Below are 16,932 nucleotides of genomic sequence, written 5' to 3' on the forward strand. Positions count from 1 at the left end.
TACCCTGGATCAGCCGGGGCTGGTCCCCGGCAGTGTCCAACTCTCGGCGACCCCTTGGACTGCAGCCCACCAGGCTCCTCTATCCATGGGATTTTCAAGGCAAGAGTACTAGAGTGGGGTGCCATTGCCTTCTCCAGAGCTAATACTATAAAGTGCTTAAAACGGTACCTAGAAGATAGTAATTATCATGTAAACCTTATCCAATAATCTTTGGTGCTATCTCATCCAGTATCTTTCAGAATATTTGACATTGTTCTCAACAACCTTTTAATTGAAATTCTCCCTTGATTGTCATGACCTATTTTTGTTCATTTACCTAATTTGCTGGCTGCTCCTTCTTATTCTTTATCTTGGTTTCCAGGCTTCCTGCTTTGCCACTCTCTGTATTTAAAACTAAAACAAAATCATACTTTTTAAAGATTTTAAGTTTGGGGATAACTGAACTATTTTATGAATGGGTTCCCATTTCCTACAAGATAAAATTCATGAGTTGAAATCACATTAGAAAATCTCTGACCTATTTCCCATCCTCCATTCCAACCCCATCTTCAACTCCTTCCTTCTAATCTTCAAGCTTCACCTCAAGTCCCACGTTGTACAGAGTCATTTCTGACCCTTTCTCAAATAAGTGCGCCCTCTTCCTGTTCCCAGACTAATTCATGTAACTTCTACCTTTGTCACACCATGTGACACCTGGTGCTGTGAAGCCTCAGAGGAACGGAACTGAGTCTTTCCCACCTTTAAATTCCTAACATTCAGCCTACTGTCTGGTGAGTTGGAAGTGTTCAACAAACATCTGTTGAGTAAATGAAACAATGAATAAAATGAGCACTTTGCTTGGGTCAATGCATCTTTAAAGAAAAAGCTACAGAGTTCAATTCAACACTTACTGAGACCTTCCTATACACAATGCAGAGATCAGAATTCAAAATTTTACTACAACACAATCACTACTATTGATGTAGCCATATAATACAATCCTGGCAAGCACAGGCTCTGGTATGACTGTTCATATTTCAGCTTCCCTAGTTACTAAGTGTGTGATCCTGGACAAGTTACTCAATCTCTTCCTGCACCAGTTTCCTCCTAAGATAAAAATAATAACAAACATCTTATAGAATTTTTGTTACAAGTTAAACAGATACTAGGAGGTGCTGGTGGCTCAGTGGTAAAGAATCTGCCTACAATGCAAGAAACATGGGTTCCATCCCTGGGTGCAGCAAGATCCCCTGGAGAAGTAAATGGTGACCCACTCCACTATTCTTGCCTGGGAAACTCCATGGACAGAGGAGCCTGGCGGGCTATAGTCCTTGGGGATAGCAAAAGAGTTGGATGTGATTTAGTGACTCAACACAATAATGAGATAATACATGTAAAATGAGAACAACATCTGGAATATATCACATACTCTGAAGTTATTAAAAATGATTTCAAATATTAAAAAGGCTCTGTATAGAATATTTGGGCCTTCCTTAGAAATTTTCATTAAAAACAAACATAAAACTAAGTTGTAGCTCCTCTGGGGAAGAATTCCAGAATTAGGAACATAATTAGTTTATCTTGAACGTAAGAGTGTTAAGGTATGTTTGAGCCCTCTCAGTGTCTCTGGAGGGTATGGGGTTTGATTCTAAACATGATTTCGCCCCTCCTACTGTCTTGCTGTGGCTTCTCATTTGCCCTTGGCCTCCTCAAAGTCGCTCTAGCGACAAATGGCTAACATCCGTTGGATCACCGAAAAAGCGAGAGTTCCAGAAAAACATCTACTTCTGCTTTATTGACTATGCCAAAGTCTTTGACTGTGTGGATCACAACAAGCTGTGGAAAATCCTTAAAGAGATGGAAATACCAGACCACCTGACCCACCTCCGGAGAAATCTGTATGCAGGTCAAGAAGCAACAGTGAGAACTGGACATGGAAAAACAGACTGGTTCCAAATCCAGAAAGGAGTATGTCAAGGTTGTATATTGTCACCCTGCTTATTTAACTTCTATGCAGAGTACATTATGAGAAATGATGGACCGAATGAAGCACAAGCTAGAATCAAGATTGCCAGGAGAAATATCAATAACCTCAGATATGCAGATGATACCACCCTTATGGCAGAACGTGAAGAACTAAAAAGCCTCTTGATGAAAGTGAAAGAGGAGAGTGAAAAAGTTGGCTTAAAAGTCAACATTCAGAAAACTAAGATCATGGCATCTGGTCCCATCATTTCACAGTAAATAGATGGGAAATCAGTGGAAACAGTGTTCATTTTGGGGCAGCTTTATTTTGGGGGGCTCCGAAATCACTGCAGATGGTGACTGCAGCCATGAAATTAAGATGCTTGTTCCTTGGAAGAAAAGTTATGACCAACCTAGAGAGCATATTAAAAAGCAGAGTACTTTGCTAGCAAAGGTCCATCTAGTCAAAACTATGGTTTTTCCAGTAGTCATGTATGGATATGAAAGCTGGACTATCAGGAAAGCTGAGCGCCAAAGAATTGATGGTTTTGAACTGTGGTGCTGGAGTAGACTCTTGAGAGTCCCTTGGACTGCAAGGAGGTCTAACCAGTCCATCCTAAAGGAAATCAGTCCTGAATATTCATTGGAAAGACTGATGCTGAAGCTGAAGCTCCATACTTCGGCCACTTGATGTGAAGAACTGACTCATTGGAAAAGACCTTGATTCTGAGAAAGACTGAAGGCGGGAGGAGAAGGGGATGACAGAGGATGAGATGGCTGGATGGCATCACCACGGACTCAGCGGATACGAGTTTGAGTAAACTCCAGGAGTTGGTGATGGACAGAGAAGCCTGGCGTGTTGCAGTCCATGAGGTTACAAACAGTGGGACACAACTGAACGACTGAACTGAACTGAAGAGTGTTAAGACACTGATGATGCTCTCATCACTCCCTAATCTCAGTATTGTTCTCCCAATTCAAGTCTTTGTTCTCTATATTCCCAGTACTCATCCTTCCCCTTTGATGTCTGAGGGCTTTTACGAAACTTTTTTTCATTGAACAACTGAGCAGGGGGAGATGTAGATATAGATACATTTACTTCAATCTGAAAGAAAACTCATTTCTGCTCCAGCCCAAACATGTGATTACTTAAGTTGATTGCAGCCCTGGAGACAATCATAAAGGACTGGGAAACATCCTACAATCACAGCAGATCTATCCTCCTCTGCAGTTTCCTGTACCCACAAAAAGCCAACACTACCCCCTCTTTAAAGCATTTTATCCATCTCTCTGGCCACATCTTAGGTGACGGAACGCTTCCACTGTGCTTTGGGAGCCTCAATTTCTTTCAGATCCTTCCCGGGTGTTTTCCCCAGGGTCGGAGGCGTCCATCTCTTGTGACGCTACTCTGGCCTACAGTTCTCTTTCAACAGCCTTGAAGAAAGAGAACAGAAGTCGGAAACTGTAATATACACAGGGTTGCTTCTTCCTAGACAAGCTGGCAGTGGGGTCCTCTAGTCACCCTGCATACCTCCGCAGAATCAGAAAGTACCCTTAAGTACAGTCCTCTTCAGCTCCGCCCCCGGAACACCACGGTCCCTGGAGCGCAGGCGCCCCAGGGCCCCGCCCCCCATTTCAAAGGCTCGGTCCCTATTGGCCCAGAGGCCGGGGATGGAGCGCCCTGGTCTCGGAACCGGGGAGATCATGTGATTCTTGGGGGCGGGGCTGCGCCGGCCGCTTCCCAGCCAGGCTGAAAAGGCTCGGGAAGCTAGCTGGCCTTGTTGGCCCTTAAATCGCACACTGGATGGCCTGGCCCCAGCTACCCTCGCCGAGCCGCGCAAAGAAGGATGCTCCTGGCTCTCGTCGGCCTCCCAGGTTTGCTTTCCTTCTTTTCCCGAAGGTGGGCCCTTAGGTTCACCCTCCGAAGCCTGCGGCCGCAGGGAAAGCCAAACCCCGAGTGTCCGGAGAGTAACCGGAAGTGCCCTCCCAGGCAGAGGGGCGGCGCCGGCTGCAGCCGGGGTAAGCGCGGCCCGCGGGGCTTGGGAGGGGCATGGCCTGCGAGGCCCAGGGATATGTGGAGGGGTTCGGAGGGACTGGAGACCCCTCGGCCTCTGCCTGATAGGAGCAGCCTCTGTTCCTCTCGACGGTGCAGGATCTGAAACCCCCCCTGAGGGCGGACTGAAAGGTGGTCAATGAAAAGTTGAAAGAAGAGAAGCATAGTACTAAGGTTCCTGGAGATAATAATAGTAAACACTGCCGGGCACTTTTTAAAGCGATCTTTATCTTGCACTCTGGGGAAAAAAAAAACAAGGACGTTGAATGGAGTTCTCCACCCACCACCCATCCCCATCTTTAAGGCAGAGATCGGTTATGTTTCATCTAGTCTGTATGCAGAAGAATCTGGTTTAATCATCCCATAATTATTATTGGAAACCGACATTATATACAACTTTGTCATATGCACTTGTCAACTGCATCTGGAGGTTTATAGTGGTAGAAGAATGGGTCATTGATCTAAGTGAAGATAATACACTTAGCAGAGGCGAAAAATTGAAACAAGCAGAACAGGATTCAGGGCTTTATTATGAAGTTAGTCATTACCCAGAAGGACTCTCAATATTTTGTCTGGAGCTCTCTGGGAGAAAACAATGTGAGGAGAGGTGGGAAGAGGTAAGTTATGATTGAAAGATACTGACCAGACTGGGAAGTAAAGGGAACCGATTTTTAGATGTCCAGCGCCAGAAAAATTTAAAATTTCACAAAAATTTTAAATTTCTACATTTTTGACTTTTTCTCCAGGAGAGGCAAGAATTGAGTATTGTTAATAACTGTGGACTGGAGACCTTTTGGAGCCAAAAGGAAGACAGTCTTGAGTCTTTCTTGTTACGGTAAGTAGCATAGCAAACTGTGTTTCCATATAAATGGTGGAGTTTTAGGGGACACGTGAGGGAAACTGGAGGAGAACAAGAAGAAATGGGAGAAGATACTTGGAAAGAAGATCATGACCCTTTCTTAGCTCCTGAGGTAACCCTGCCTACCAATGTTAGTGTATTTTCTACTCCTTTCCAACATGCTTATTCACCATAGGCTTTTAATTATTCCTTCATGATTGATTTGCAGCCCCCAAAAGACAGTATACTTAATGCAGGCCCTGGAGTCAGAGGATGGATATTTACATCCTGGCTCTGCTATTTACTAGCTGTGAGTTCTTAGTTATTTAACTGCCCCGAGTATCATTTTTCTATCTGTAAGGTACAAACATTCCTCATAATACCTATTTTACAATCTTGGAAAGATGAAATGAAATAATCCATGTAATCATTGAAAAATAAATGAGATAATCCCTAGCCTGGGGACTGATACATTAAGCATTAATAGATAGTGCTTTATTGACTTTAATCTGCTTGTCCCATACATCCTTTAACTGTAAGGATGGCCTTGGTCTTTGAAGTTCTACACTCAGCCTGTCTGCTTGGACTCTTACCGCCAGCCTGCCTGTTCTGTGCACTCCAGTCCTAGCCATGAAGTGAGAACCAGTCTTTTCCTAGAATGAGATAAGAGAAACCTCTTAGCATAGGGTACTCTGAAGCTGAGACTTGAAGGATATATTTTGGTTTGCCATTTGAAACAGCCAGGGCTGTTAGCCTAGCCTAGATTGCTACTGAGGCTTAGAGGATAATGATGACTCTTTTTTGGTTCAGATATTCATTCATATTTTTCATTCATTCAACAGACATATTCTAGACACTAGGAATATTGCAATGAACAAAAGACTTAAGTCCTAACCATAATGAAAGTTATATTCTAATAGGAGAGAGAAACAAATGAACAGATATAAAATACCACAAAGTTGGATGATAAGTGCTCTGGAGAGAAATAATACATGCTAAGGGGACATAGCTATTTTAGTTAAAGTTGCCAAGATGTGCCTCTTTTTGAGGAAATAATTTTCAGAGACTTGAGTCAAATAAAGGAGCAAACTCCTTGGGTGAAAAGCATTCTAGGTAGATAAAGCAAGTGTAAAGATTCTGATGTGTTATGGGAGGCAGAAAAACTATGTTAGGTGGTATAGTGAGAATCTTAGGTTTTATTGTTAGTGTGGTAGAAACAGTTACAGTATTTTTCAGTGGGGAAGTATCATGATTTACTTTAAATTTTGACAGCCAGACTGTATATTATTTTCTAGGTGCTGACATCCATCTTAAAGACTCAAATATGAATAAGAAAATGGTTTCCTTATTTTTAATTTTTTTCATTGGTGCCCTACAAATTATTGGCTGTTTAGGGCAAATATACACTCTGAACTGATAAAATTAAGGAATATTATACTTCATTTACCAGGCTATGACCACGCTCAGAATTGTGTTTATACTCTAACTCTCCTATTGACTATAACAGTAGTACACATTTTAATAAGATAGAACTCCTGGAAAGCCACTGTCTTATAGTAGCTGTATGCATGACTCCAGAGTTTTACATAGCTGTGATTCTGAAGCCTTCCTTTTCCTTCTAACATTTCTCTGTAAATTTTTTTTTTCTAGTTTTTTGCATAATCTTCATATTAATCATTAACTGATTGAGTCATTTCATTATTTATTACTTAGTTAATTATTTTAATGCATTTTGAACAAGGCTGTGTGTAAAAGACAGGCACAGACACAGAGGATGACCTCAAGAAATGGTAGGGTTTTTGTGACCCTGAAGATGGAATTAAGAAAATAATAGAACCTGCCATTTACTGAGCATCTATTAATTGAGCACCTAGGTCCTGAGCCAGGTCCTTTATTGACAGTATCCTAGTTCTCATGGCAACTCTTTAAGACATGTAATAGTATTTTCCTTATTTTATCAAAAGGGAAATGAAAGCTAAAGGAAGTAACTTCTCATAGCTACAAAAGAACATAGTGGGAATTCGAACCAAAATCTGATTCCAGGGTTTGAACATTCAACTTCAGCTAGCATAGTATACCAACTCTCAGCTCCCATGTTTTTAAAACGCAAGATAAGATACATTTAAATTTTGAAATAATTTCATATTTACAAAAAGTTGTAAAATAATATAAGAATGCTCATACACCCTTCACCCACAGTCCCTAAATGTTAACATTTTACTGTATTTATTTTATGAGTCTGTCTACTTACTCCTCTGTACATACATGTACCTCTGTGTACATTTTTTTTCTGAACCTTGTGAGAGTAAATTACAAACATCATGGCTCATCTCAAATGATGAGAGAATTAAGTCCTAAAGTCCTAAGACATGCTAAGCCCTAAAATCCTAAGAGAATGAAATCCTAAAGTCATAGGTATTTAATGAATTAACTTCTCTCCCATGTAGTGCTGCTAGCTATATGCATCTTTGAGAGAATTAAAAAAATAGTTACTCAAATCATTTTCCATAGGGCTTCATTCTTTCCCAGAATGCTAGTTGAAAAAGCCTGTCTTAAATACTTAATTTTTTTTCCCTAAAAACAAGTCTGTTCTCTTTTATTATCATTACAGTTATCAAAGTTAGGAAATTAACTTTCATATAATACTATTATCTGATCTTGAGACATTATTAGAGTTTAGCCAGTTGTTCCACTAATGTCATTTTAGGAAAAGAAGAGTTATTTTTGTTGTCCAAGATCCAATCCACCATCACCCGTTTCCTTTGATTGTCATGTCTTTATTGTGGAACATATCCTCAGATTTTGTCTTCCATAACTTTGACTTTTTTTTTTTAAGTTTAAGCCATTTATTTGGCAGAATTTCCTTCAATTTTGCTTTGTCTAGAGTTTCCTCCTGATGAGATTCAGGTTACAATGTTTAATGTTCTGTTCCTCTCTTTGTATCATATTAGGAGACAATTTTTTATCTTGTTACTGATGACGTTAACTGATCATTAGTTAAGATGGCATCTTCCAGGTTTCTGTGAAATTACTTTTTTTTTGTCTTTGTAATTATTAAATGTCTAGTGGGGAGATATATTCTGATTGTGTAAATATCCTGATTCTCAAAACTTTTTATCCACTGTATTTTTGCCTGAAACAATTGTTGCTCTTCTTTTGATTAGACGTGATGTTTTTAATTCCATCATTTCGTCTACATTTAATTGTTGGCTTCTTTAATAAAGGAAAAAACTTTCCCTTCTCCCTTTTATATTCACTTTTTAAATGAGTATGGATTCATCGATTCTTACTGTATTACTAATTTATTACTGTCAGTATTTATTTTGATGTTGTTTGTTGCAGATTTGTGTAGTGGCAGCCCCTTCAGTGAGGCTTCTGGTCCTCTTAGCATATTATCACCACTCTTTGAGCACTTCCTTGTTTTCTGGAACAACAAGATGTACCAGGTTCATTGTGTACTTTCTAAACCCTGAAATTAGCCATTTCTCCAGTGAGCCCTGGTTACTTTCAGTGGGAAATGGTGTTTAGAAACCAAAATCTGAGTGCTTGGTATGCTGATTACTACTGGGATTTCATTGTTTCTGTGATCTCTCAGCAGACATTAGGAGACCAAAAAGAAAAATACTTTAACATTTCTGTTTTCTCTGTGTATACTTCAAAACTTTGACTTCCCACTGATACTTGTAATTCCAGTTAAACACTGTAGATAGAGAGTTCATTCTAGCCTTTCGCTTTTCTATGTTTCTGACTCCCTTGTCTGACAGTAAGACATCTGCTTGCCTTTATATTTACTTATTTTGTCATTCCTAGTCTGTGCATTAAGTAGTGAACCTTTACCAACATGGGGGAAAACTCCTACTAATTATAGTTCAGTAATTGTTTGTAGTTCTATTTATCTTTAGTTTGAGTTTATATAATTCTAATACTGTATTGCAGAATTTTTTGAGTTATTTCCCTCCTGGGTGGTTTTATTATTAATTTGAAATACAGACTTCTTTGTTTTTATTTGAATTTTATTTGAATTCTATTTTAATTATTTTCTCCCCTAGCTTTTCTATTTATTGAATATGTGAAATGTAACAGTTTAAAAAGTTAAAATGTGTGTTTTTACAAAAATATGTACTAAAGAAGCGTATGATTCTCTTTCCTTCACCCTTTGCTACCAGTTTCACTTTCCTGTCCTTTTGATCCCATTTCCATCTGCCTTGTAATAACCAAACTCATTAGTTCTGTCTTTTCTGAGTTTCTTTTTGACCAAATGCATAGATCCATGTGTAATTTTTTAAGTTCTACTTCATTCTTACAGAAAATATAGCATACTGTTTTACACCAGTGCTTTCTAAAATTTACAGTTTATCCTGAAAACTGCCCCACATCAGTTCAGAAAAGTAACCTTCATCCTGTTTCACAGCTACAGAGTACCTCATTATATGTGAACATACTTGCTCTGTGCCAGACACTGTCACAGGTGCTAGAGAAACAGCAACAAATGAAATGAACTAAAATCCTTGTCCTTTAAGGGGCTTACATTGTCCGGAGAAAAATAAGACATGAAACGAGAGGAAGGGTGTTGCATGTGTGGGTCATCTGGGATGGAGATGTGTCATAATTTAAAATAGGATGGTCAGTTATGGCTTTAATGAGAATATGACAATTTATCAAAGATTAGAGTGAGATGAGAAAGGGAACCTTGAAGATCTTGAGGATGAGCACTTTAGCAGGGAGAGACTTACAAGCATAAAGACCTTGAAATGGAAGTGAACCTGGATTGTTTGAACAAAAGCAAGGAGAGCAAGATGCCTGGCATACAGTACAGATGAGAAGAGCAGGGAAGTGTGTCAGAGGGGTAGCTAGGAGTCAGATTTCCTAGGGGCTTATAGGTTCTAATAGGAGCAGTTTTGTTGGAGCAGTGAAAGTGAGTATTTGTAGTATGTTCCAGAAACCTTGATAAGATTTAAGATAAGAATTAAAGACAATGAACAGATTGATTTCTTTTGAGGAATTTTGCTGTAAAGAGAAAGAAGTGAAAGTAGCTTGAGGATGAAGTGGTTGAGAGAAGTTTCTTGTTGGTGCTTTTGTTTTAGGAGCGGTAACAGCTAGTTTGCTGATTAGTATGATTCAGTAGTAAAAAACAAATTGGTATTGCAGGAGAGAGAGGACAGAATTGCAGGAGTGATGTCCTTGTGGTGAAAAGGGGGTGGAATCCAGTACCCCGACCAACAGATTGTCCTTAGATTGAGCGGGGGCAGTTTGTCATCCATGGTAACAGAAGGAAAGATGGAGTGCATGACCACACTTGCAAGAGGTTGGTTGTTGTGGTGGGAGCACGTACAAGTGTTTTTTGTGTTTTTGTTTTTTTCCTTCCTTAGGTTTTTCTCAGTAAAATAGAAAGCACAGTCATCAGTTTTTATTCCCTAGGTGACAGAGGAGGGGGTTTGAATATATGAGAAGGTCAAACATGAAATGATCATTGAAAAGAGTAAGTGTGAAGGATATGGAAAATGGTGTTTCTTCCCTTCTGTTTCTCATGTTTCTTCTTTAGTATATCATTGGTAGTTGATAAATGCTGCTGCTGCTAAGTTGCCTCAGTTGTGTCCGACTCTACAGCCCCATAGACGGCAGCCCACCAGGCTCTGCTGTCCCTGGGATTCTCCAGGCAAGAACACTGGAGTGGGTTGCCATTTCCTTCTCCAATGCATGAAAGTGAAAAGTGAAAGTGAAGTCGCTCAGTCATGTCTGACTCTTAGCGACCCCATGGACTGCAGCCTACCAGGCTCCTCCGTCCATGGGATTTCCAGGCAAGAGTACTGGAGTGGGTTGCCATTGCCTTCTCCGAGTTGATAAATACAATAGCTTATTACTTTTATCTTTTTCTCCCTTGAATCAGCCCATTGTTTTCCTTAGTGTTAGTCTATATTCCTGTATTTCCTGTTGGGCTTGAATGTTTAACTTATCTAGTGGTGTAGCCCTACAAAAGATAGGGCCTGAGTAGAAAGACCTCAGGAAGCTCAGTAATAAAGAATCCGCCTGCCAATGCAGGAGACAAGGGTTCAGTCCCTGGGTCAGGAAGATCCCCTGGAGAAGCAAATAGCAACCCACTCCATATTCTTGCCTGAGAAATTGCATGGACAGAGGAGCCTGGTGGGCTACAGTCCATGGGGTTGCAAAAGATTTGGACACGACTTGGTGACTAAACAACAACAACAGCAAGACCTCAATGTCTCTCTTCTGTCTGTCTTTCCTTTTTAATCTCCCAGTCATTTGAAGATGTGATTGTCTGCCTTACTGGGGAGGAGGAGTAGAGTGGTTAGACTCTGAGCACAGGGCCCTTTTCAATAATGTTATAAAGGAGAATTATATAATTGTGATCTTTCTGTGTATAAGGACTTCTTTAAGATGCTCAATCTTTGGATATTTCCATACATGTGCATCCCTCTAAAAACAAGAAAACCTGTTCCATATCTCTTCACTGTACAAAGAAAAGCCTGGCATTAAAGACAGATTTGAAGCCCAGGCTTTTAGCTACAGTCATTTTTCTTTTTGAGCAAGGTTTGTGCTCTTATGATCATATCAAAGCAGAATCTTAGATCCCTTTATCATAATAGTTATTATAAGAGCTAACACAGAATGCTTACCATGAAATACTGATTAACTTATTATTCAACTCAATGATGTGAGGTTAACTTCCATCATTCATCCATTTTATAAATGAAAAAACTAGCTACAGAGTGATTAAGAAACTTGCCAGACATCACACAGCTAGGATGATAGTAAGAGAAACTTTTCTTTCTCTTTACACTGAGAATTCTAATAATCATTAACCATTTCCTTCCAAACGTTCTACAGAAAGGACTGCACAGGTATTCATAGTCCCTTTTGGGTTGTTTTCCTCAAGAGCAGGCATATTAGTTATTAGATGTCTTGACTACTCAGTTGAACCAAGGGAAGAGGAGGAATCCTGGTTTTGAGATCACTTGAGTTGATTAAAGAAACAATTTTTTCTGGTACTTTCCATGTATGTGTTGCTGATTTGTTTTAGTTAGAGAAAAACCACTGCTGTCAACCCCTGTAAAACGTAGAGCACTTGTGGAATTTGATGCAGAAATTCTGTCTTTTCTACAGCAATTTTAATTGTGAGCATTTTAGTTATGGAAATATAAATAATATTTCTTCTTTGTCTAACAGGGTTGTAAAGACCACATAAGGAACGAGTGCATGTGATGCTGGAAACTTGTAAAGAGGAACTGCTCATGACTGAAAGGCCTAAGACAGATGTATCTTTCAAGTTCTTATCGAGAAAATGACTGTGAAGAAAATGATGGGTCAGGAAGACCAGTGGAAAACTCCCTAGGAGAGAGCCATAGAAAATGTACACTTCAGAAGAGAGATATAATCAGAGAACTCAAAAAAGGAAAATATATCATGTATGCCCTCAGAAGGGTAAAAAGATTTTTATTCATGTGCATGAGATTACTCAAATAGATGATCAGATATACGAGTGCCTTGAACGTGAGCAAAACTTTTGTGAAAACTTAGCTCTTATTATGTGTGAGAGAACCCACACTGGGGAGAAACCTTATAGATGTGATATGTGTGAGAAAACCTTTATCCAAAGCTCAGATCTTATTTCACATCAGAGGATCCACAGTTATGAGAAACCTTATAAATGTAGCAAATGTGAGAAGAGCTTTTGGCACCACTTAGCCCTTTCAGGACACCAGAGAACGCATGCAGGTAAAAAATTCTATACATGTGATATCTGTGGCAAGAATTTTGGTCAGAGCTCTGATCTGCTTGTCCACCAGCGAAGCCATACAGGCGAGAAACCTTATCTGTGTAGTGAGTGTGATAAATGCTTCAGCCGAAGTACAAACCTCATAAGGCATCGAAGAACTCACACGGGTGAGAAACCGTTTAAGTGTCTGGAGTGTGAAAAAGCTTTTAGTGGGAAATCCGATCTTATTAGCCACCAGAGAACTCACACTGGTGAAAGACCCTACAAATGTAATAAGTGTGAGAAAAGTTACCGACACCGGTCAGCCTTCATTGTTCATAAAAGAGTACATACTGGGGAGAAGCCCTATAAGTGTGGTGCCTGTGAGAAATGCTTTGGCCAGAAATCAGACCTTATTGTACACCAGAGAGTCCACACAGGTGAGAAGCCGTATAAATGCTTGGAATGTATGAGAAGTTTTACCCGGAGTGCCAACCTCATCAGGCACCAGGCAACTCACACTCACACTTTTAAATGCCTTGAATATGAGAAGAGCTTCAGCTGTAGTTCAGACCTTATTGTGCATCAAAGAATTCACATGGAAGAGAAACCACATCAGTGGTCTGCATGTGACAGTGGCTTCCTCCTAGGCATGGACTTCGTTGCCCAACAGAAAATGAGAACTCAGACAGAGGAGTTGCATTATAAGTACAGTGTCTGTGATAAAAGCTTTCATCAGAGCTCAGCCCTTCTTCAACATCAGACAATCCACTTTGGTGAAAAACCATATATCTGTAATGTGGCTGAGAAAGGTCTTGAGCTCAGCCCTCCCAATGTATCAGAAGCCTCACAGATGTCTTGACCAGACAAGAAGTTGTTATACCATTAAAAAAAAAAGATGTATTTACAATGTAAGAGAACTCATTTAAGATGGAGAACTCAAACTCAGACTTTCCTCAGAGCTCAGACTTTATTGGGGACCAGAAAATCTGCAGTTGTAGGAACTTGAGAAATGGTTTGACCAGAGAGCTGTCTTTATAGAACCGTATCAATCACTCCAGTGAGAAACCTTACAAATGCCCTGAGTTTTTGGAAAACCTCAGTCCAAGCTCATGTCTGATCACCCACAAGAGGATTTATACAGGTGGGAAACTTACAAGTTCAGTGAATGTGAGAAAGCTATCTAGCAATGCTCACCTCTCCTCGTTCCAAGAGAATTCAGATCAGAGGATGATATTTTTTTAATGCCCTGTGAAACAGTGCTTCAGACAGTATGCACGCCTCATTGGACATCAGAAAGCCCCACTGGAAAGAAACCCCAACAGTTGTGAAAAAAGCCTCTTAACATAACTGTGACTTTGTTACCTATCAGAGAAGCCATACAGGTGAAAATTTGTGTATTTGCCTTGAATGTGGCAAAAGCATTAAGTGGAGAGCTTTCTTGGGTTTGCAACCCACGCCACCCCCCCCACCACCACCCCCCCCACCCCCCCGCCAAAAAAAAAATCTGATGAAGGACCTTATGAATTCTCAGAATGAGAAAAACTTCTGTCAATGATCAGTTCTTGTACACCAGGGAACTTGTATAAGTGAAAGACCCTATAAATAACCCTAAGTCTAGGGGGAAAAAAATCCTTGCAGGAAATCTCTACCTTATTGGGCCCCAAAGAAACTACTCTGGAGAGCATTTTGTAGACCTCTAAAGAGGTCTAACTCGATTGTGTACATTTAATAGGTATGAGAAGAACTGTTCTCATAGTTAGTTGACCCCTGTAGTAGAGATGACTTTTAATGGAGTCGACATGCAAACCGTTTTGTTTAGATTCCCAGAAACGTTTTCTGGGAAGAGCTAGAGCAGGTCAGAGTAGGCCTGATGGGTAACTCAGGTAAAGATGCTTTTCTTTTATCTGAACCACTGAATGATTGCTTTACTTTCAGTTTTTAAAATTTGGAACTCCAATAAAAGGAAGGACTGTAATTGAGATAGAAAGTGTGGCATGTGTTACTGTTGGGGAAAGAAGTACATTGACTTTGCCTCTGTTGATTTTCTAATTCTCGGGTAGAACGGGGACTAGTGTGTTGATACCAGCATGGGAACCTTCTGCTGGTTGTGAAAAGAACTAAACAACTGGGGAGTAGTTATCCTAGATCAAAACACTCCCCAGAATTTCCGCTTTGGAGGACCAACCTCATAATAAGGCAGAATGTTCAACATTTTACTTGGTGTGAATTGAGGCATACCTTCAGTCCTTGCCCTAAAATATCTTTTGGACTATTACTTGTATTTGCAATTTCAGCTTTAGAGATTTGTTTGTTATCAACAGAGAAGTGCAAATTCCAGGATGATCATTATGATTTTGCTAGTTGCCATATTTTTGTGACTTCATTTATCATGTTTCTTTCAATGGTAAGATATACTCAATCAACTCCTTGCAAAGTGTTTAAGGGAAGGCTGACAGACTCAAGTCTGAGTCAGCACAGAGTAAAACACATACTGATGCGTTATTAATGGAGAAACGACTAATTTTAAGAATCCTGACTAAAAAGCTGGTAATGTTTCTTTTTCCCCCCACTCCATCATCCTGTTTATAGCAAATCCAAGCCTCATAATGATATACCTTTCATTTATTTTGGTTCTGCCAAGGAAAGAGAATACTTTTTTATTTCTGGGGAAAAGACAAGTCACCACAATATAAGGTGTACATTTGGCTTGTAAAATAGGATTCTAAATGCTAGAAGGGAAAAGGAGTTGGCATTCATCAGAGGTTTCAGGATAGGCACTTATCTCCAATTTAGTATAATTATGATTACCTTTAACATTCTCTGGAAACACTAATTAATTCAGGGATCTATAAATGCATGCTTGTGAGGTTTTTTTCCCCCCTTCCCTCAGATTAAAAGACATTTAATATAAATACTTAGGAGTCCTACAGTCTTTGGTACTGTAGACTGGTGAATAAATATTTGCGGTCCTCTGATACATCTTAGCAGATCCTGAACTCTAGAAGCATTGGTGTTTGGACTCATGGGGGTGGCCAGCTGCTAGACTGCCACCTTGCGTATGGCTCCAAGCTTTGATCCTAATGACAGGTTGGTGACCTTGATAATCTTAGGGTCAGAGGATATAACATAGTGATAAGGAATTTGATTCTAGGCTGTTTTTTCTTTCTTTTAGAAAACAGATCCTGGAAGTTTATTTGATCTGATGTGTTTTAGTAATTTTCATTAGCTCTTACACCATAAAAACTTGCTCTGTGTGATAAAACACACAAGATATATTTGTTTCTTTTTGATGAAAATCATGCCTGTCACTAGTATATATTTGACAGTTGTAATTTTTAAAATAGTATTGGATGTATGGCTTGGTGGTGATGAAAATTAGTCCTTATGGCTACTTGTTAGTCATTAGAACTTGGAGAAGGGCACAGTTGTTAACTTTGGTGGGGCAATGACCTGCCCCTTTCAACTAATCTTACTGGTAATTGTCTCTAGTCTTTAAGTAAATTAAGGATGGACCATCCCTCAACCAAAACTTTGAGGGTATGAAATAGGTCTGAGGGCTTTTAACCATGGGGGAAAAAAGGGTGTTGGTATTACTCATATAGAATAACCTGAGGTTGGAGAGGACCACTTAGGAGCCTGTAACCAAAACTAGAAGGTAACTTCTGGAATGGAGGGAGGTTCTCTTGAGACAGTGCCAACCTAAATCTACCTCAGGTAAGTAGTTAGAGGAACTTTTATCAAGATTTCAGACCAAACAAGACACTTGTATTCAGTCAGTGTATTCCTATGCTTTCATGTTTTTGTTTTCCCTTAATTCTTAAATAAAAACATTGTTCTGAAAACTCCATCTTTGCCTCCACTGTACTCAGAAAAAGCGTTTCCCTTTCATTTGTGTTACAATAAAGCAGATGTTCAAGAATCCTTACAGTGTGTACATATATTAAGCCATCATCATGTATACTTTAAATACCTTATATTTTATTTGTCAGTTACATTTCAATAAAGCTAGGGGAAAAGAATAAAGTGGATATTCATGTGACCCTTAGGCCTGCTGGTGACACTAGCCATTGGACCATCGCTTGAATTCCAGGAATTTTTAAAAAATAGGATCCTGGGAATTTTTGATGTTAAAGAGGGTGAATGGAAACCTGGAAGGGATTACTGTCTTTGCTGTAGACTTTGCATTCTATTGGAGCCTCCCCACTGCATTACATACCAAGTGTGGGGAGGAGTAATAGCTTAAACTAACCATATGTGGGCTAAAACTCAGAAGCCAGCAAAACTGTGAGTAAGCTACACCCTCAAAGGACAATTTTTGAACTTTCAATTCCCAGTAAGAAGAATCCACATATGACTCCAGTTGTACCTTTCTCCCACCTT

The 16,932-nt window shown here is 39.7% G+C and overlaps 1 protein-coding gene across 2 annotated transcripts; it reads left to right on the forward strand.

Annotated features, from left to right (window-relative positions):
• Positions 1 to 3,652: 3,652 nt before the first annotated feature.
• ZNF322 (zinc finger protein 322) lies at positions 3,653 to 16,399 on the forward strand. Of its 2 annotated transcripts, none has more exons than XM_005223787.5 (3): positions 3,653 to 3,963; positions 4,744 to 4,832; positions 12,021 to 16,399. In XM_005223787.5, the coding sequence occupies exon 3, from the start codon at positions 12,203 to 12,205 to the stop codon at positions 13,409 to 13,411; it is 1,209 nt and encodes a 402-aa protein (XP_005223844.1). In that variant the 5' UTR covers positions 3,653 to 3,963; positions 4,744 to 4,832; positions 12,021 to 12,202; the 3' UTR covers positions 13,412 to 16,399.
• The last annotated feature ends 533 nt before the right edge of the window (positions 16,400 to 16,932 follow it).

This window comes from Bos taurus, chromosome 23, assembly GCF_002263795.3.
Source record: "Bos taurus isolate L1 Dominette 01449 registration number 42190680 breed Hereford chromosome 23, ARS-UCD2.0, whole genome shotgun sequence".
Classification (NCBI taxonomy): Eukaryota; Metazoa; Chordata; class Mammalia; order Artiodactyla; family Bovidae; genus Bos; species Bos taurus.